At 43.9% G+C, this 21971-nt stretch overlaps 1 protein-coding gene across 1 annotated transcript in view; it reads right to left on the reverse strand.

Moving 5' to 3' along the window:
• Nucleotides 1-21971, reverse strand: part of HECW1 (HECT, C2 and WW domain containing E3 ubiquitin protein ligase 1) — a gene marked incomplete at its 5' end in the record, with an annotated part of 167334 nt that overhangs the window by 72820 nt on the left and 72543 nt on the right. Inside the window, 2 exons of the mRNA XM_083379003.1 lie at nt 2064-2164; nt 4993-5135. Of these exons, the coding sequence (XP_083235129.1) occupies nt 2064-2164; nt 4993-5135 (244 nt within the window). The remainder of the gene's footprint in view (nt 1-2063; nt 2165-4992; nt 5136-21971) is intronic.

Here is a 21971-nt window from a genome sequence, read left to right on the forward strand (position 1 = left end):
AAAACAGTAACAGTAGAGATCAGTGAATTCAGAGAGAGAGAGAAGCTACGTTCCTAGCTTCCTCTTATGGCCATGAGAACACTTACACACCCATTGGCCAATTAACATCTTAAAGACATAACAACATCATGGTTAATATATTTTCAACCCAACATTGTAGGCTAACACCATATGCCTAACAGAAGCAAACAATTCCCCCCAGCCGAGAATGGAAGTTTCTGGGGACCATGATGTCTTTTGTAGAGAATTTGTGTTTGAACTTGCATGATATTACGGCAGCCAGGAGCTTCCATTGTCGGCATTTCCAAGCCGACTCTCCTGTGCCTCAAAGGGAAAGAAATGGCGGCAGAGAGGAGATAGATTTTGCAAGGTGAGTGTATCCAGTGCAGCAGGAAGGGAGGGGAAAACAGTTGTGGATAATGGGGGAAGGGTAATAGGGTGAACGTTGCAGACCCTCTGCAATCATTTCTAAGGGTGAACTACTGACCTGGTGCTGCAATATTCATGATTTTAGGACTTGCTTGTAAACACTAGAGGGCACTTGTCACCTAACTTCAAACGAGCATTAAGTGAACGTTCATAACTCAGGGATTACCTGTATCTTTACTCAATTATTATGTAAGCTATCTTAAAATGCAGGTATGACCACAAAGATGTGTTCCTTATTATTTTTATGTTTATATATAATAAATGAAATAGTATTATGATCTTAACTATTTAAGATCAATTTTTATCAATATTACACTTTCCTGTATTTGTTTATAGGCTTACTATATATGTTTTAATATTTTATAGAAGAAGGCCCTTTCTTCCTTTTGCAAAAAGACAGAATCCCTGATGTTTATGATTAGAATCCTGGGCCATAATTTTGCTTCTTCCTCATTCATCCAGGTTCAACTATATGTAGTAAATTACAGGACTTGAATTGAATCTTTTGAAGATGATTAAAAGATATTTTTCTGGATTTCATGTGAGCATGTGTACAGTACTATTCATTCAAGCAACTCCTTTTTCATATTTCTGCACAGGGAATTAATTTAAAAGCAGTTATGGCTCCCTCCCCACACCTTATTCCCATTCAAAGTTTCCAAAAAAAGAGGAGATTTTTAATGAATGGCAGGAGTGGTGGTATTATCTCAGACTCACAGGTCTACAATACTTCTTTCAAATCATTTTTGAATGGCACATAGCCTTAATAAATTAGAAATCTAGAAATAATTATACAAATATGTAATTTATTATTGTTTTATCATTTATCATTATCTTATTATCTTATGACACAGAACTGAATGTGGTATTTGCATTCCATTCTTCATCCAACTGTTTAATCTTTTGTCTGTAGAATAAGTCTAGGAAGAAGTCAGGTAGAATGACAGAGGTTTCCCAAAATTACCAAGTGAATTTCAGACTTAAGGAGACCTTTAAGCTCTAGTCTCTTCTCTCCAAGTCCAGTACTCACTCTACTGTATTGCATTAGCTGGTAAGTATAGTATTTGAAATTTTATGGTGATGGAAAGTTAAAATGCAGAAAGCATTTGAAATTGCAACGTATCATTCAAAACAAAGAAACAGGATTAAATAAAGACTGCAGGCTATCAGATGTTCTGAGTTTCAGGAACATGCAGAAAACTAGGAATCTTTTATGATCTATAATGCCCATTTATGAGGCAAAACTTTGCTTAACAAATTTATTTTCAAAAATTGCTTGACAATCAGTTTGAAAGCTGAACTCAACATGTCATTAAAGTATGATACAGAAGATTCATTTGGTCCCTATCATCAATTTATCTTCATAGACCTGAGGAAAATAAAAGAAAATCAACTTCAGTTCCACATAACCTATCAATCTGTTGATTCATTTTTCCTTTGTTTGAAAAGAAAGGAAGGTTACATGAATCAGATTTTGTGAATAGGCTAAATAAGACCTAAGTGAAGCCAAGCCTACTTCATAAAGGAAAGTATCATGGGAAAATAGGAAGACGAAGGTGTGCTCATATGTTCTATATCTTGAGTTATTTGTAAAAGGAATAAAGGTGGGAATCAAATAAATAAATAAATAATACCTGGGTGGATTGAAGAAGTTATCTCAAATCTAAACTGCAGCTGGCCACTGACATGTTCTGTTGGTAGCCTTCGTCCCAGTGTGTAGCTAACAACCCTGTCTCTATTGGAGAAAAATAAATAAAAAGAGCATTACATTTTTATACTGTATATGGTATAATTGTGGCAATTGCTTCATAGAAATTATTAATTAATATTCTTCATTCTTCATATTAATATTTGTAAAAATCTTGTGAAAGTACATCCTAGGGCAATAATTAGTTCTGAACCGAAATCTAAGTCCTAACAATTAAGCCTCCCAAAAATATACCCAGAAAGTGGCAGATAAATTTGATCAATGTCAAGAGGCATAACATCAACATTTGTGCTGACAGTGATTTACAGAGATCCAAAAGGATGAATAGAAATTGTTTTGCCAGTCACAACATTCTCATCTGTAGAAACATGGTTCTAGTAAACTTATTATCAGCCTTGCACTAGTATGATTTCCTTTTCAGAATTAATAGCTTCTATTATAGAAGTAGAGCATAAGCCACATTTTATAAATTTGAAAGTGTATAATATTATATGAGCCATTATGCATCAGATTCAATTGTCCCTGTGACTATTAATACAATACATCAGTGTCCTATAGAAGTGCAAGTCACTATGTACTACATAGTGAGGTATGGTAAGGCCTTGTCTGTTTTATAAATGGATGAACATAACATAATACATTCAACCAAATGGCATCCCTTTCCTGCATACAGAATGCCTAGAGCAGGCATGTCAAACTTGAGATGTGTTGGGACTTTTTCCCCATTGCCGGCAATGGGGAGGGGGGCAGCAGAGTTTCGGTGTGACGCATCCATCCCATGGGCTGGCAGTTTGACATGCCTCACCTAGAGTGACCAACCATGCTTGAAACCAAATTACCGTATATACTTGAGTATAAGACGAATTTTTCAGCCCACTTTTTGGGCTGAAAAATTCCACTTCGGCTTATACTCCAGTCAACAAAAAAAACTTACCGAGGACTTGTGCGCGGCCGAGGCTTTGGTGCTTCTGGGATTGCACGCACCTCTCCCAAGCAGCCGCCGTCCGGAGACCTGCCGAAGTTTGGGGAGGTTTGGGGAGGTGCGCGCGCACCTCCCCAAACCTCCCCAAACATCGGCAAGTCTCCGGATCTCCGTGCCTTGCCTGCCTGCTTCTTTCCGCTGCGGAAAGAAGCAGGCAGGCAGGTCACGGAGATCCGGAGACCTGCTGACGTTTGGGGAGGTTTGGGCACCTCCCCAAACCTCGGCAGGTCTCCGGATCTCCGTGCCTTGCCTGCCTGCTTCTTTCCGCTGCGGAAAGAAGCAGGCAGGCAGGTCACGGAGATCCGGAGACCTGCTGACGTTTGGGGAGGTTTGGGCACCTCCCCAAACCTCCCCAAATGTCGGCAGGTCTCCGGATCTCCATGCCTTGCCTGCCTGCTTCTTTCCGCAGCGGAAAGAAGCAGGCAGGCAAGGCACGGAGATCCCGAGACCTGCCGACGTTTGGGGAGGTTTGGGGAGGAGATCCGGAGACCTGCTGATGTTTGGGGTGGTTTGGGCACCTCCCCAAACCTCCCCAAACGTCAGGTCTCCGGATCTCCGTGCCTTGCCTGCCTGCTTCTTTCCGCAGCGGAAAGAAGCAGGCAGGCAAGGCACGGAGATCCCGAGACCTGCCGACGTTTGGGGAGGTTTGGGGAGGAGATCCGGAGACCTGCTGACGTTTGGGGAGGTTTGGGCACCTCCCCAAACCTCCCCAAACGTCGGCAGGTCTCCGGATCTCCGTGCCTTGCCTGCCTGCTTCTTTCCGCTGCGGAACGAAGCAGCCTGAATGAAGCAGGCTGCTTCTTTCCACTGCGGAAAGAAGCAGCCTTCTTTCCGCAGCGGAAAGAAGCAGCCTGCCTGCTTCTTTCCGCAGCGGAACGAAGCAGCCTGCCTGCTTCTTTCCGCTGCGGAACAAAGCAGCCTGAACGAAGCAGGCTGCTTCTTTCCGCTGCGGAAAGAAGCAGCCTTCTTTCCGCAGCGGAAAGAAGCAGCCTGCCTGCTTCTTTCCGCTGCGGAACGAAGCAGCCTGCCTGCTTCTTTCCACTGCGGAACGAAGCAGCCTGAACGAAGCAGGCTGCTTCTTTCCACTGCGGAAAGAAGCAGCCTTCTTTCCGCAGCGGAAAGAAGCAGCCTGCCTGCTTCTTTCCGCTGCGGAACGAAGCAGCCTGAACGAAGCAGGCTGCTTCTTTCCGCTGCGGAACGAAGCAGCCTGCCTGCTTCTTTCCGCTGTGGAACGAAGCAGCCGGCGGCGGAGGCTTGCAGAACGGCGGATCGGCTTATACTCAAGTCACCAACTTTTTCCAGTTTTGGGGGGTGAAATTGGGGGTCTCGGCTTATACTCGAGTCGGCTTATACTCAAGTATATACGGTATATACATTTCTATTAATTATAATATGTACTAAAATATAATCACTATCAAAACTGAATTATTTTCACTTTTATAAATGGCTATATAGCATATATGTAGAAATCAGAGAAGAAATGTTTGATTGTATAGCTTTTCTTAAGTGGATTGTTAGGTTTAACATTCTGCAGTAATTTAACATAAAGAGAAGATAGAATAAAATATAATGGATTTTCTTTCATCGACATATTTAAAAGGCTAGACTGTTATCTAGACTATTATCTAGACTATCATCCAAATTTATTGAAGATTTTATAGTAAGCAGAAGATTGAAAGTCTTTCATGTTAATTCTTTTATGATTAATTTGCCATTAAAAATTATTTAAAATGGTAATCCAAAGTAAGGCAATCAACTGAGATTAAATTATGGATTCCTCCTCCCCAATTGAATTATTGCAAGACCAACCATCACTCTCCTTTTGCTCCTTAGGGATTCATAAAAAAGAGAAAATTATGTCACAAAGATTTACCCTATGGCATGTCTTTCTAGTAACCGTTGTACTGGCATGGAAAGTTTTCCCAGAAAACGTTTAATGATAGGTCGACTTTTTGCAAACTTGTCCTTCACCTCTATTTCTAGGACATCGGTGGGCAGAGAAACAAAGCTGAACAGCTGCAAAAGAAATAACACACAAAGGGGAAAAATTACAGCTGTTTTCCCTGACTTGGTTCTGATTCTATTAAATATTTGAATATATCTTTGATTATCAACCAGTTCAGTACGTCCCAGATCAAATAATGGAAACCCTGAAGCCCACACGCAACCCATAGTTATATATCAGTTATTATATTTTGCTTTTAATTTGGGGATGAGGGGTAAAACACACTGACAATATTTCAAGTTGAAACCTTGGCATGTCACTGTTTCTATTTGTATCAGAAGTTCTGGGATTCCAGAAATCTTTTAACTCCCTGCACTTCACTATTACTATTGTACATAGTGTCAATGCTGCAAACATTGGATGTCCCCGCTCTGACAACTGATGAAAATTGCAGCCATTTCCTCTTGCTTTTAAAATGCTTTTTCCTGTATTTAGAAATCAGATGCAGAAAGGGGAGGTTGGGATAAATGCTCGAGCTCAGCTAGCCATAATAACAATGCTGCTTTGTGAGAACCCAAGGACGAGGTGATAATGTTTTGGTGGGTTGAGGAACTGGGGAGAAAGCCCACATTTAAGGCTAATTGGAGAATGTGATATATGACAGCTTATGGGGGTGGAAATTGCACTTTGTTACTTTGTATATGGGGGAAGGGAATTTAGTTTTTTGGTTCAACCATGTAGTGCCAATACTTTGTTTCCTGAATAAAATGTACTTTAAGGAAGAATTTTTGCCTTGAAGTTCTTTTGATGGGTTTCATCTATTGGAACCATGACATTAACCCAAAAACTACTTTCCAGCTTAACCACCTTGGGGTCCTGAGCTCCAGTCACTTTCCCTAATTTGGGGGATAGGCTGACAAAGACTTGGGGAAAATCTCAGCATGGAGAAGGGAGAAGCACCTGTAAACAGCACCTTGGCCAAGGCGGCTGCCTCAGCAGAGGGAGCACAAGCCAGCACACCGGCGGAGAAAGAAACATTTGATGCCTTACAGCAGGGGGCAACAGCCCCTGAATGTGCCACAACCGAAGGGGGCTCTGCAGCAATTGGGGATGCTGCAGCCACCGTTGGGAATGCAACAGCCACATCAGGGAGGCCAACAACCACTGGAAATGCAGCTGCAATGGGGGGCAGCAGCCCATAATGGCACCACCCCTTAGAGTGACTTTTGATGGCGATCCGGAGAAGCTGATCTACTTCCTTAATCAAGTATCTTCCCACATGAATCGCAATGCCAATTTCTACCCAAATCCAGCTGCTACGGTCGACATTTGTCACGGCCAATCTGGAAGGGGAAGTGTCTGAGTGGTTAAACAATCTGTACAACAAGCAAGTGCCTGAACTGGGGAATCTCCATCTCTTCCTCCTCAGATTAAGAGCCAAACAAATTCACAAGATAAAGCAAGATGGTAGACCTGCATTGGAATACATACGAGAGTTTCGCAAGGTGGCAGGTCAGATAGAAAGGTGGCCTGAGCAGTCCCTGGTTGATCACTTCAAGGAGGGGCTAGATGATCACCTTTCCCAGGCCTGTGTCTATCGGGCTGTCCCTAATCAATAGCAGGAGTGGTATCACGTGAGAGTAAGAATGGATGTCGAGCTTGCTCGCTACAAGAAGCCACAACCTCCAGAAGCCGAGCTGAAACCAGAGCAAGCCAGGCAGCCACCTCCCTGAAAACCCCCAGCCATCGCAGCCACAGAATCCCCCAAGCCACCTGCTCCTCCACCAATCAAATGATTCAGGTGTGGACAACAGGGGCACCAAGCAGCGAATTGCCCAATCCCATACCCCCAATAGGAAATCAGATCGGGGCCACCATTAAGGAAGAAACACCCTCCACCACACCCCTAATTATTCCACCATGCCCACACCCTACTTAACCACTGCCTCCCACGATTCCCTCCCTTTTGCACCCACCCACCACCATTGCAACCGGTAAGCCACCCCCCAGCCTAAACCACCCTCTTTATCCCCAGAGCTCTGCATATGTACATCCCTCCCCTCAGCTCTCCACCCCGCTGTAGGTTGTGCCCTGAGCCCCTCCCCGTCCCGCCGGCAGCCCCCACCATCCCCTGAGTCGCCCCGGCGTCCGTTTGTGTCCTGCCGCATGAACGTTGGATCTCGACCAGCCGCTCCACCGGACGGCCGCTCCCTGGCCCTCTGGTCGGCCCTGGAGGCTGTCAGGCCGCGTCGGCACTCATGGTCTCCCTGGTCTTCCGTGCAATCTCTGAGAGCCAGCTGGCCGCTCCATGCCTGTAAACGGCAGCCGCACTCCCTCCAGTCCTGTCGGTTACTTCCGGGAGCCGGCAAGCTGGTCCGCGGCCTCCCCAGCTGGTAGGCGGCCTGCCGCTGCGCTGTCAACCCGGCTGCTCCTTTTCCCCACCCCCTAGGACGTTGTGGAGGCCGGCAACCACCTCCAGAGCACGGCAGCTCGTCCGGGAGACGAAGAGGCTGACGGGGGTCCCCGGAGGCCGGTAGGAATCTCCGTGGCTTCCCCGGGAGTTGGGCAGGCGGCTGCTGGGGTGTGGCGACGGCCGGGCGTGCTCCCGGCCCTCCGGAAAGCCGCGGGTGCTGGCGGTTGCTTTCGGGGCCTGGTGGGGCGCTCCGCGGACGCTGGCAGTTGGTTTCGGGGCCTGGCGAGTCACTCCGCGGCCCCTCTGAATGTCGGGCGTGCCAGGCCCGACACAACCCAGCAGCCGGCAAAAGAAAAATTGAACTGGATCACACAAGAATCCATTACCCAGGTCATGTCACCCACCCAGGAGAGCACCGAGGCCCAAGCTGGACCTGCCACTACTCTGCCCTCCTACGACTCACGACCTAATGGTGAGTTGACATGTTCCACCTTTTTCTCTCGCTGCCAAACTCATAGTCCCTAAGACGGGTGTACAAGTGGATTTGAGAGTGCTAGTGGACTCAGGGTGCCTTATTAGCTTAAAATGGGTATACGGGAAAGATTGCTTTCCAAGCTTGTGTGATTTGAACAAGCCAATGGCTCTCTAATGGGAGGAACTTTAGTCACACAATTGACAGAGCTGATACGCTTAGAAATAGGTGAACATTGGGAGTTCATTCGCTTTATGGTGGCTCCGAAGATGACTGAAGCTATGATTCTAGGTCTTGCCTGGTTAGACAAATGGAAACCTTTTATTTGGTGGGAAAAGGGGATGACTGTGAGATTACTTATAGGGCCCAAACCACCTCTTATTTCGGGCAACGTTACTGGAAAGTCTAGGCCATCTACCGAGTTAGCAAAGATAGCTACCTTGCCACAACCAGGCGAGCCACTCATCTCCAGTGAATGCCTGGATATAGTGGAGGTGTTTAGTGAGAAAGAATGCGACATCCTGCCACCCCATCAGCCTAATGACTGTGCCATTGAGCTAAACTCCCATGGCCAAGAATGTACACCATGAACCCCCTTGATAAGGATGAACTGCATCAATATGTAGGACAGAAACCTACCAAGAGGATTCACTGAGCTGGCCAAATCCCAGGTGGGGGCTCCAGTGTTATTTAAAGAGAAAAAAGACAGATAGCTTCATCTCTGCATGGACTAATGGGTTAAATGCTGTAAGCATAGAAAACAAGTACCCCCTTCCCCCCATGAAGGACCTACTAACTCATCTAGCAAAGGGGAGCATCTTCACTAAATTGGATTTAAGAGAGGCATATTACCGAGTGAGAATAAGAAAAGGTGATGAATGGAAGACCGCTTTTAACTGTCCCATGGGTAGCTATCAGGTCAGTTATGCCATTTGCACTACAGGGGACTCCAGCTGTCTTCATGCAGCTGATCAACCAGGTGCTACACGATCATTTGTACAAGGGGGTTTTGGTGTATCTTGATACCCTGCTATACAGCACGAATATGGCTGACCATGTGAAGCTAGTGCGAGAAGTGTTAAAGAAATTGTTGAATGCCAAATTATATGTTAAACTATCAAAGTGTGAGTTCCATCAGACCCGACTGGATTATCTAGGCTACAGAATTTCCATTGAGGGCATTAAAATGGATCTTGCAAAAGCCATAATTGAATGGCAAACCCCAAAGATTCGCAAACAGCTTCAAAGCTTTCTGGGGTTTGCCAATTTTTACTGACAATTCATCCCCTTGTTTGCCAAAATTGCTTTACCCCTCATGGACTTGTTAAAAGCTGGCGAAGATGGGGGAAAGTCATGACTGGGCCAGCTGCTGACATGGACTATGAACTGTCAAATTGCTTTCAGGAATCTGAAAAGACTATTTGCGGTTGAGCTGGTCCTAAAGCATCGCTGCCTGGGAAAGCCCTTTATGATTAAAGCCAATGCCTGTGACGTGGCCGTTGTACTATTGCAAAAGAACCATAAGGGGGTCCTGCAGCCCTGTGCCTCAAAAAAGTTGCAATTTGCAATTTGCAAAAAAGCCTTTGCAATTTGCAATTTTGGGCTGTCAAGTGGAAGAAATTATATGGGATATAGATAAAATATTTCGTGTTAACTCTTGGATTGCCAGGCAAAGGAAACTACCTAGAGATGTGGTTGTTTATTTTACAAAGAGATCGATCAGAAATGTGATTATCCAAGCTTTTTATCACAATAGATTTAAAGTTGCTGATCAAGAAGTTTTAATTTTGAAAGAAATTCCACCGAGAATTTTAAGGAGAAGGAAAGAATTTACTTTTTTGGCAGATGAATTAAAGAAACGTCAGCTTCAGTTCAGATGGGAGATACCATTAGGTTTGGTGGTGAATTATTTAGGCACGAGATATCATCTCAACACAGTTTTGAAGGCACGAGACTTTTATTCTAATATATTGAAAGCAGGTTCTCCACCATCCCCAGAATTTAAAGGAAGGAAGGAAGATGGAGGGCGACAGACACAAATGAAGAGTACACAGGGAGATGAAGAAGTCATCTCACAGATAGTTAAAGAACTTCAGCAAACTTCAGAAACTGTGCAGCCCCAGGCATCATTAGAAGAGATTAAGGAACAAAGAAATGACGCAGGCTGCAACCAGACGAATAAGACAAGAACAAGAAGAACAGAAATCCACAATTATATCTACTTATAGTGAAGCAGTGGGAGGAGCGAGACCGAAGAGGCAGGTGCTTGTGGTTTTGCAAGATGCGCTCTGAAAGCTTCAGGTCACAAAAGATGGCGACAAAGTTTCTAACCTGGAATGTTAATGGTTTAAACTCCCCGCAAAGTATTTCAGTATTTGAAACAATTTAAAAAGGATGTTGTGTGCTTACAGGAAACACACATTTGTGTATCAGACCAAAAATATTTGATAAATTCCAGACTGGGTATACAGTTTAGTGCGTCTGCTTTAGATAAGAAAAATGGAGTAGTTATTTATGCAAAGAAGAATTTAACAGCCAATTTAATTGAAGCTGATAAACAAGGAAGATATGTTATAATTGAACTTTTAATAGAAGGCAAGAAAATAGTTTTAGTTAGACTATATGCACCTAATCAACAACAAGGAGAATTTTGTAAATTTTTACATAATAAAATAATTCAATGGGATTATAAATCGTGTATTTTGATGGGAGATTGGAATGGAGTCCTGGATGCACAGAAAGACAAAAATGGTCTTTTTAAAAGTATTCCGAATCATGCCAGATTGCCTAAATCTTTTTTTGAGATGAAAGATGATTTGGAATTGAGAGACGTTTGGAGAGAATGAAATCTGGAAGAAAAAGATTTTACCTTTTTTTCTGATCGACATCAATCCTTTTCTAGGATTAATTTTGTATTAACTACTAATGATATTTTTTCTAGGGTTAAGAAGATCAAGATATGTCCAAGAACTTTATCAGATCATAGTCCAGTATGGTTGGAATTGGATAAGGAGAGGAACAATAGAAGATCTTGGAGATTAAATGAAAATTTGTTTAGATATCAAGAGAATGTGGATGAATGTAAAAAACAGATGACAGAATTTTTTAATATAAATATGCATAAGGGTACTCCTATTGAAATGGTTTGGGATGCAAGTAAAGCCTATATGAGAGGAGTGTTAATATATTTGAATAATAAATATAAATGTAGATTGGAATACAAGCATAAAGAGTTAGAGGAGGAAATCAAGAGGAAAGAGAAGGCTCTAACTTTGAATCCATCTGATAAGAGGGTGAAGGAAGCAATTACTTTGTTAAGAGGTCAGTTTAATATGTTGATGGCAGATCAAGTGGCATCTAACCTGCGGTATTACAATACTTTTTGTAATGCTAATAAGCCGGGTAGGTGGCTAGCTTATTTGTTAAGGAAAAAAACAAACGTCACACAAAATAGATAAGATAGAATATAAGGGTAAAGAGATGTTTCAGCAAAATTATATTAAAAAGGCTTTTGTTGAATTTTATTCTAAGTTATATGCTGAGGATAGAATTCAAAGTTTAGATATAGATAGATATTTACAAGAAGTGAATATCCTCGACTTACACAAGAGCAAAGGGAAGGGATGAATCAATTGATAAATGCTGAAGAAATTATTTTGGCAATTAAACAATTGAAAGTGGGTAAAGCACCAGGAACAGATGGTTTGACTGCCATTTATTATAAAAATTTACAGTCAGAAATGGTGGAACCTCTAAAAGAGTTATTTAGAACAATTCAATCTGGAGGAGAAGTGCCTCCATCGTGGAAAACAGCTTTTATATCATTGATTCCAAAGGAAGATCAAGATCTTACCCAAACCAAAAATTATAGACCAATATCGCTTTTAAATACTGATTATAAGATATTTGCAAAATTTTTAGCAAATAGATTAATGAAGGTTATGCAGCAAATGATTCATAGTGATCAAACAGGATTTATAAGTGGTAGACAAATGAAAAATAATGTGAGACATATTGTAGATTTATTGGAATTTTTGGAGAGAAATAACCAGGTCTCTGCAGCGCTGATCTTTTTGGATGCTGAAAAGGCTTTTGATCAATTGAATTGGCAATTTTTATTTAAAGTATTAGAGAAGATGGAGTTTGGGGATGAGTTTTTACAATCTATTAAAGCAATATATCAGAAGCAAACAGCTCAAATAATAGTTAATGGTAGTTTGAGAGAAGCATGTAATATTGAAAAGGGTACACGACAGGGGTGCCCATTGTCACCTTTGTTGTTTGTTTTAACACTGGAAATATTATTAAGATACGTGATTCAAATAAAATTAAGGGAATTAATATAAGAGATCAAGATTATAGATTGAGAGCGTTTGCGGATGACCTGGTTATTACATTAAGTCAACCGACTCAGTTGGTTGTAGACCTGATGGAGATAATATTGTTATATGGAAAAGTTTCTGGATTTAAGATAAATACGCAAAAAACTAAAATATTGCCTAAAAATATGACCACGGAACAAAAGGTAGTCTTAGAAAAATTAACAGGATTTGAAATAATTAAAAAGATTAAATATTTGGGGGTATATCTCTCAGTTTCAAATGCGAAATTATATAAAAATAATTATGAATTGTTATGGTTAAAAATACAAAAAGAGTTATATAGTTGGAAAAAATTACAATTGTCTTTATTGGGAAGAATCGCAGCAGTGAAAATGAATGTTTTACCAAAAATTTTATTTTTGTTTCAAATGATACCTATACTCAAAAAAGATTCAAATTTGGAAGAATGGTAGAAAGGTATTAATAAATTTGTTTGGGCAGGGAAAAGACCAAGAGTAAAATTTAAGATAATGCAAGATGTACGTGACCGAGTTGTACCCTTGCGGCCCCTGGAGGGCTTGGGACAGGGGTCATTCCTCTGTTCTAGTCCTATTAGACCTCTCAGCAGCTTTCGATACCATCGACCATGGTATCCTGCTGCGGCGTCTCAGGGGATTGGGAGTGGGAGGCACGGTCTTACAGTGGTTCTCCTCCTATCTCCAGGGACGCTCGCAGTCGGTGTTGACAGGAGGGCAGAGGTCGACCGCGAGGTCTCTCGTTTGTGGAGTTCCTCAGGGGTCGGTCCTCTCGCCTCTCCTGCTCAACATCTACATGAAACCGCTGGGTGAGATCATTCGTGGCTTTGGAGTTGGGTATCATCAGTATGCTGATGATACCCAGCTTTTTCTTTCGACCCCAAACCACCCCAGTGATGCCCTCAACGTGATGTCCCGTTGCCTGGAGGCGATTCGGGTCTGGATGGGGAGGAACAGACTTCAACTCAACCCCGACAAGACCGAGTGGCTTTGCATACCTTCATCCCGGGTCTATTCGGATATTCCATCTCTTTCTATGGGGGGTGAATTATTACCCCCCATAGATAGGGCTCACAACTTGGGAGTCCTCCTAGATTCACGGCTCACCTTGGAAGACCACATGGTGGCTGTGACTAGGGGGGCTTTCGCCCAGGTTCGCCTGGTGCACCAGTTGCGGCCCTATCTAAGCCGGGATGATTTATGCACAGTCACTCACGCGCTCGTGACCTCTCATCTAGACTACTGTAACGCTCTCTACATGGGGCTTCCTTTGAGGACCACCCGGAGGCTCCAACTGGTACAGAATGCAGCCGCGAGAGTTGTGTTGGGAGTCTCCCGATACTCCCATGTCACACCTCTGCTCCGTGAGCTGCATTGGTTGCCAGTTGTCTTCCGGGTGAGATTCAAGGTGCTAGTAATGGTGTTTAAAGCCCTACATGGCAGGGGTCCGGAGTACCTTAGGGAACACCTGCTGCCGGCGTCTACTTCCCTCCGCCCTGTGCGTTCCCACAGAGAGGGCCTCCTCAGGGTGCCACCGGTCAGAGAATGTCGACTGGTGGCCCCCAGGGGGAGATCCTTCTCTGTGGGCGCCCCGGAGCTATGGAACCAGTTACCGGTTGAGCTCCAGACGGCGCCCGATCTTCGCTCCTTTCGCCGCAATCTGAAAACATACTTGTTCGAGCAAGCCGGCCTGGCCTGAGGGGGGATTAGTGGGGTCTTTTTACTATTTTTATTGGGGTTTTTACCATGTATTAATTGTATTTTTAATCAGGCATGTATTTAATCATCTTTTAATTTTTGTAAATCTCTATGTTTATTCTTGCCCTGTACACCGCCCTGAGTCCTTCGGGAGAAGGGCGGTATAGAAATATTAATAAATTAAATTAAATTAAATTAAAGACGTGGTCTTAAAATGCCCAATTTTAAATTATATTATGAGCCTGTGGCTTTATCATCAATTAGTGATTGGTTTAACCTAACACAAGGGAGATTACTGAATATTGAGGGATCTGATTTATTATTTGGTTGGCACGCATATTTATTGTATGATAGGAAGGTGGATAATATTTTTAAGACACATATATTAAGGTATGCCCTGTTGCGAGTTTGGAAGAAATATCGATATAAGCTAAATTATAAAATACCAATTTGGGCAATACCTAAACATGCAATAGAAACATGCAATAGAAAATATAAGTGTGGGATTCAAACATGATGTGACTACATATAAAGATATTCTTAGAATGGAAAGGAATGTATGGCAATTACAGCCATTCAATATTTTAAAAGAAGAAAGAATAGTGTGGACTTGGTTTCAGTATGGGCAGTTACAATCTAGATGGAAGGAGGATCAGAAAGTTGGTATTTCGACAACCGATGAAAATTTGGTTAAACAAATAAGAGATCAAAGTCCAGTGCATATAAGGAGGACATATAGAAATAGATAGAAATAGATTCAGAAACGGAACTTGTTAAAGATTGCATGATAAAATGGGCCCAGAATTTTCAGGAGCCCATAGCGATGGATATCTGGGAAAAGATATGGGTCAAAATGTGAAATTTACACAGGCACAAAATTTAAGAGAGAATTTTTATAAGATGTTTTATAGATGGCATTTAGATCCAAAAAGCGGTGGGAGAATCCGAGAGCAGTGATTGGCCAGAGGCTCACCAGTGCCTCTATATAAGGGGGGTTCAAACTTGCTTGGTTGTTCCAGTGAGGCAATAAACAGCTGTCAGTTTCGGTAGCCGCGTGTGGAGCTGTCATCGGTAGCCGTGTGTCGAGCTGTCAGCTGTCAAAGAGCTGTCACTTGTGTTTCTTTAAGTTTAACCATGCTTAACTCACATATATTACATCCCCCCAACAATTAAATAGTTAACTTATTTACAAGGTATTGCTTCTTGGTGTTCATTTGGCCTGATCCTTTGGTTTCAGCCAAACGTAGTCCTGTAGGTATGCAGGTGGTCTCTTCGTTCTGCTGGAGTGATGTAGGGGCTGGTCTCTTGCCCTCTCCCTGGGTAGGGGGCTGGTTGTCACGGAATCTGGGTTGTCTGGGTGCCCTGAAGCGGCAATGGGGCTTGTTTGTGGGATAGGGATTTCCTCTGGCTCTGGGATGTTCCTGTTTTCCACTGTGCTAGGGGTAATGTAAACAGGTTCCCTTGCAACTGGGAGTGCCTCGGGGGCAGAGGGGTGGTTACTTGGTCCCCTTTTCCTTAATTGGTCAATGTGACATCTTAACTGCCAGCCCCCTTCCCCCTCAACCAGATAGGAAACTGGCCCTGTGCGTAGAATAATTGCCCCGGGCAGCCATTTGTCTCCCAGTCCAAAATTCCTGGCCCATACAAGATCCCCAATGTTAAATTGTCATGCTAGGGGTGGTAGTTCAGGTCCAGTAGTCACCCTGTCCAGGTACAGTCTGTCCAGTCTGGTGATTAGGTGACAGCCCCAACGTAATTCCGCAGGGCTTTTGCCTGTAGCTGTGCAGGGGGTTGAGTGTTGTGCTAACAGGAACTGTGCCAGACGTTGGTGCCAGTTGCCAGAGATGATACAGCGCAACGAGTCTTTGGTAGCCCTCACCATGACTTCTGCCAGGCCATTATTGGAAGGCCGGAAGGGAGCCGAGGTGACATGTTTAATTAAGTTGGCCTTGGTGAAAATCTGGAAATCAGCAGAAGTGAATTGTGGTCCATTGTCAGACAATATTATATCTGGGAGACCATGTGTAGCGAAGAGCCCCCTAAGCACTTGTACTGTGCTGGCTGTGGTCAGACTTCTAACTGGGATGACCTCTAGCCACCTGGAATAACTGTCTATTACAATAAGGAACAGCTGTCCTTGGAAGGGTCCAGCGAAATCTATATGTATTCTTGACCAGGGTCTGTGTGTCGGCTCCCACTTGTGTGGTGGTGCATGCAGAGGCCCTGGTCTGGAATGCTGACATGGGTAGCATCCAGCTACATGCTCTTCTATGTCATTGTCTATGCCTGGCCACCACAGGTAGCTCCTTGCTAACGCTTTCATTTTTACTATGCTTGGATGACCCTCGTGCAGTGTTAGGAGGGCCTTGGCCCTGTGTTTTTCTGGGATGACTACCCTGCTCCCCCATAAAACACATCCCTGGTGTGTTGATAATTCATTTTTTTCTATTGTAATATGCCTGGAATTCAGTCCCAGGACAATGGCCCGGCCAACCAGATGTTACCCAAGCTAGTATTCTACTGAGAAGTTTGTCTGAGGCTGTGGCTGAGGCTATGTCCTTAACCTGCAGGGGGCAATCTGGTAGTTCGTTGATGGCCAGGATTTGTCCCCGGGGTGCAGGGTCCAGCGGCGACATTGTATACAGCTGAGCCGCTGAGGCAAAGTAGAGCCGCTGCCTTCATGCAGTCTTCCGTAATTCTGTTGAACAGGAGGTAGCCTTCAACCTGTACCAGGTGCGATTCCCATCATTCTGGGTATTTGAGGTCGAACTCTTTGATCTGTCTGATTGCTGCCATGCTGTCTCGGTAAATACTGCTTCACGGTTATTTCAGGAATTAGTATTCCCAGTAACTTTGCTCAGTGACTGTCAGCTCATGACTTTGCTCTTAGATAGCTCTGTGAAGCAGTACCACCTTTGTCGCCAGTTGTTTTGTCTGCGGCGGGTTCCCGGTAAAATAAGAGGACAGCAGGCTTGGACTCGATCAGCTGTTTATTGCCTCACCGGAACAACCAAGCAAGTTTGAACCCCCCCCTTATATAGAGACGCTGGCGAGCCTCTGGCCAATCACTGTTCTCGGATTCTCCCGTCGCTTCGGTTTCTTCCAATCCGCGCGGACCGCATGCGCAGCTGTCAGTTTCAGCTGTCATCAGTAGCCACATGTGGAGCTGTCATCGGTAGCCACGTGTGGAGCTGTCAGCAGTAGCTGCGTGTGGAGCTGTCAGCTGTCAAAGAGCTGTCACTTGTGTTTCTTTAAGTTTAACCATGCTTAACTCACATATATTACAGTTATGTTAAGAGGAGTTAAAGTGCGATAGAATCTAAAGTGGCTTTTTTTAGTTGGTTAGCATACTTTAGCTTAAGTTGGTTAAAGTTTATACCCTGTATTCAGCTCTGGGAAGTCAGGGGGGAGGGGGAGGGAGGGGAAGTGGGGGGGAGGGGGAGGGAGGGAGTTTATGTTTTTAAAAATGTATTTTAAAACTTTTCAATAAAAAAAAAGAAATAGAAAGGTTTTGAATATAAATGATTAGTTTAAGAGGGATGAGCCCCTAAAGTAATATAGTATGCCTTCTTTCTTTTTTCTTTTGTGTTTTTTTGACATGAGAAATATAAAAATGTTGGGATGGTTTATATAAAATAAATGTTTTCTCTGTTTTGTCTTTTTTTTTCCTTTTTGCTCTTATTTTGCTCTTATTAAACCCTGGATGACTGCAGAGATACGAACACTCCTGAGAGCCCGGGATTCTGCCTTTAAGGCGGGGGACAGGGAAAGATACAGAGGCCAGGGCAAATCTCAGAAGAGGCATTAGGATGGCAAAACAACAATACAAACAAAAGGTGGAGAACCATTTAGCAAACAACGATCTGAGGCAAGTATGGCAGGGACTGCAGCACTTAACCAACTATAAGGGCAGCACGAGGAGCATGGCAAACACCAATGCCTCGTTGGCTGAGGAGCTGAATATCTTCTTCGCCCACTACGAGGTTAAAAGACCAGACCCCGTAGCCTTTGCTGGCTGGCCTTCTGACTCTCAGCCACTCACCCTGTGTGAACACCAAGTGAGAGCTGTATTGAAGGCTGTGAATCTCAGCAAAGCCGCAGGCCCAGATGGGGTGCTGGGGATAGTGGTCAGGAATTGTGCCGATCAATTAGCAGGGGTCCTGACAAGGATTTTTAACATCTCCTTGCAAACGGCATGTGTACCATCGTGCTTGAAAGCAGCTACCATTGTCCCAGTCCCCAAGAAAACTGCAGTTGAGTGCCTGAATGACTACAGACCTATTGCATTAACGTCTGTAGTCATGAAATGCTTCGAACGATTGGTTCTCCAACATCTTAGGACATGCCTCCCACTGGACTTTGATAAATATCAATTTGCCTACAGGGGAAATAGGTCGACGGACGATGCCATAGCTACTGCTTTACACTCTGTGGCAAGTCATCCCGAGAAGCCTGGAAGTTACGTCAGGATGCTTTTTGTTGACTACAGCTCGGCTTTCAACACCATTTTGCCGAGCATTCTCATCGAGAAGCTGACTGATTTGAAATTCTCCCCCGCTTACGAGCGACCACAATGGATCTGCAACATTCAATCTGGTTATTCCCTCCCTCCCCACCCCCTAGCACCAGGCCTTCAATACTCACCCTGTGAAGATCGAGATCCTTCACTTTCTTGGCTGCTCCAGGCCTTTGGTGCATTTGCAGAGAATGGAGGCCTAAAGTAACACAAGATCATGCGAGATCAGGGGGGCGAGATCTCATGATACTTTAGGCCTCTGTTCTCTGCAACAGAGAATGGAACTGAAGCTGGGGGATGCTTCCCCATGCCTCTGGAGGCTGGTTCAGGCTCTGGAGGCGTTTTCCAGGCTGCTGCAGCCCAGATCTGAGGCCAGGGAACGCCTCCATGACCCCCCCGTGGCCCAATCTGGGCTCTGCAGGCCTTTTCCAGGGTGCTGTGGCCCAGATGTGAAGCTGGAGGATGCTTCCATGCCCCCCCATGGCCTGATCCACGGGCTCCGGAGGCTTTTCCAGGGCGCTTAAGCCCAGATTTGAGGCTGGGGAATGTTTCTGTGACCACCCCATTGCCCCGGCCTTGGAGCCCGGATCAGGCTGCGGGGGGGGATCACGGATGTATTACCCAGCCTCAAATCTGGGCCACAGCGGCCTGGAAAAGGCCTCCGGAGCCCTGATCGGGCCATGGGAGGGTCACGGAAGTGTTCCCCGGCTTCAAATCCAGGTGGCAGCAGGAACCATGGCAGAGAGGAGATGGATCTTTTCCAGGTGAGTCTGACATGGCAGGAAGAGAGGGAGGGGAAAGCATGTGGTATCTTAGTGGGTCAGAGAGGCCTTGGGGGCCTGTTCTAGCACTAGGTGCTCTATGGCCTTCCCCACCCTGAGATACCTCATGTTCGCTTAATGAGCCGCATGCATTTTAACAATCAAGAGAGTGATCTCATACCTCGAATGAGAATCACTCTACAAGTTTTAGAGTTACGAGGCAGGCTCAATTACACTCGTAACTTGAGGGCTACCTGTAGTGATGCAACCAGTGATTCTATTCTGATTGAGGCAATTCAAACAATACCCAAGGACACTGTGAGTGGACCCACTGACAGCCTCTCAGACTCTAGTTCTAAGCAGAGGTGTGTGATAAAAAGTTCAAGAATCAAGATGCTGTTGTTCTCTTGAGGATGCTTGGATGCTTTTGGGACCTGGATTGGGAACAACAAACTTCAGCTGAACCCTGGAAAGATTGAATAGTTTTGGATGAATGGGGTAGGGCAAGATCCAGGATTTTACTGTCTTCAATACTGGATGGAGAGACACTGTTTCACACAGATCTAGTCTGCAAATGGAAGTTCTCCTGGACTTGCGACTCCTGCTCAAGGGGCATGTGGCAGCTGTGGCTAGTAATCTCATGACTGGACTACTGCAATGCACTTTACATGGGGCTATCCTTGAAGAGCATTCGGAAGCTACAGCTGGTGCAGAGTGCAGTAACATGGGCAGTTCTTGGGGCCCCTGAAAATGGCCCCTGTAACACCACTTTCATTAGCTACCAGTGTGCTTCTGAGTGCAATTCAAGATGTTGTTAATCACCTTTAAAGCACTTCATGGCATGGGTCCAGGCTACTTGAGGGACTGTCTCATCCCACTGGGATTGGCCCATCCCACTCATGCTGGCAAAAGAGGCATGCTGAGGGCTCCATTGGCCCAAGTATTCTGGCTGGTGGAGTCCTGAGAAGGGCCTTCTCTGCCATTGCCTCTGCCCTTTCTAACATGTTGCTTTTTTTATTAAATCCCATTTATATCCCGCCCTTCTCCGAAGACTCAGGGCGGCTTACAATTTTAAGCACAAACCAATGTGCTTAGCAATAGCCTTCATTCTATGTATATGCCTGCTTATTAGGGCTTTTGCCCCCCCCCAAGTGGCATTATTACAAAGTCAGCATATTGCCCCCAACAATCTGGGTCCTATTTTACCTACCTCAGAAGGATGGAAGGCTGAGTCAACCTTGAGCCCGGTGGGATGCGAACCTGCACTAATTGCAGGCAGCTGGTGTTACTTAAGGAGGCATTAGCCTACTGCTCCACCAAGGCTCTTTTCTCGAGTGAGGTTGGCTCTAACCATCCCGATCTTCCATATGAGCCTAAAGATCTGGCTTTGTCAGTTGGCTTGGGGCTCCCATCTTCATGGTGAAGATGGTTGATCAATTAACAACAGATCCCACCTCCACCTCCCATCCTGCTCTTGGCCTCCCATCTTTTAACTGGGCATCTGTATTTGGCTGTTGTAGTATTCTACTTATGCTTTTATCTTTATACAGTTTTTAATTTTTTATGTTTGTAAGCTGCCTAGAGTTAACCCTGAGGTAAGATGGGTGGCTAATACATTCTATTCTGTTCTATTCTATTCTATTCTATTCTATTCTATTCTATTCTATTCTATTCTATTCTATTCTATTCTATTCTATTCTATTCTATTCTTTACACACACAGAAAGCAGAACTCTGTAGATCTGACAGATTAGTAAACAAGCCAAAGAAAAGCCAACGCTGCTGTTTTATTGGTCTTACTCCTAGAAGTAAATGCTGAGAACAACTTCCAAAGCTTCATTTCTGTTAAATTTTCTTGCCATGCCATGCTTAGAACTCAGCAGAGGTGTACTGTCTATATAAGACAATAGCATTAATTAAGCTCTGAGGAAGATGGGCAGTAAGAAATGTGGAAAATAAATATAAACAAGTATTACTTGGATCCATTAAAAACTAACATACACATTTATTAAATTAACTACAGCATTTCATTTCATGGAAAATTGTCATTACAATCCATAGCAAATATACTTATTTATCTCTGCTCTTATTTACCCTATTACTAAAAATTAGTATGATGTAGGCAAAACCTCTGGGGAATACTAGCCCATCAGTTAATTGATTTAACAATTAAAAAGAAATTGGGTTATGAAATCTTGTAACAAAGGCCTGGTTTTCTTTTTTCATAAAACTACAGAGGTTGCTGCATCACACTACAGCTATAAACCATAAATTCCATTCATGCACACAGCAAAATTTCTCACAAGTGGACAAACATGTCTCTTGTAGTGCAAAAACTGATATTGAGAAATTAGAAAAAAATAGCCATACAATAATTCTTAATAGAAAACGTATACTGTAAGCTTAGAAATAAAAATAGGTTACGGACTGGAATATGTAGTGCTTGACTTATGTATGACTAGTGTCTTGGATTGTTAAAAGTTACAATGGTACTTTCAACCAAATTCCACATTTCAGACCCTTGACAACTCGGTCACATTTATGACCACTTGAAGTATTTCTACAGTCACATGACTCCAACTTATGACATTTTTGCTGAATACTGGTTTTTACTTCTGGGTTTTTTTTGACAAAAATGCCCCATAGTGAACAAAAGGTTCACTTAATGACCATAGCATTTGCTTAACAGAA

This window comes from Vipera ursinii (assembly GCF_947247035.1).
Source record: "Vipera ursinii genome assembly, chromosome: Z".
NCBI classification, from domain to species: Eukaryota; Metazoa; Chordata; class Lepidosauria; order Squamata; family Viperidae; genus Vipera; species Vipera ursinii.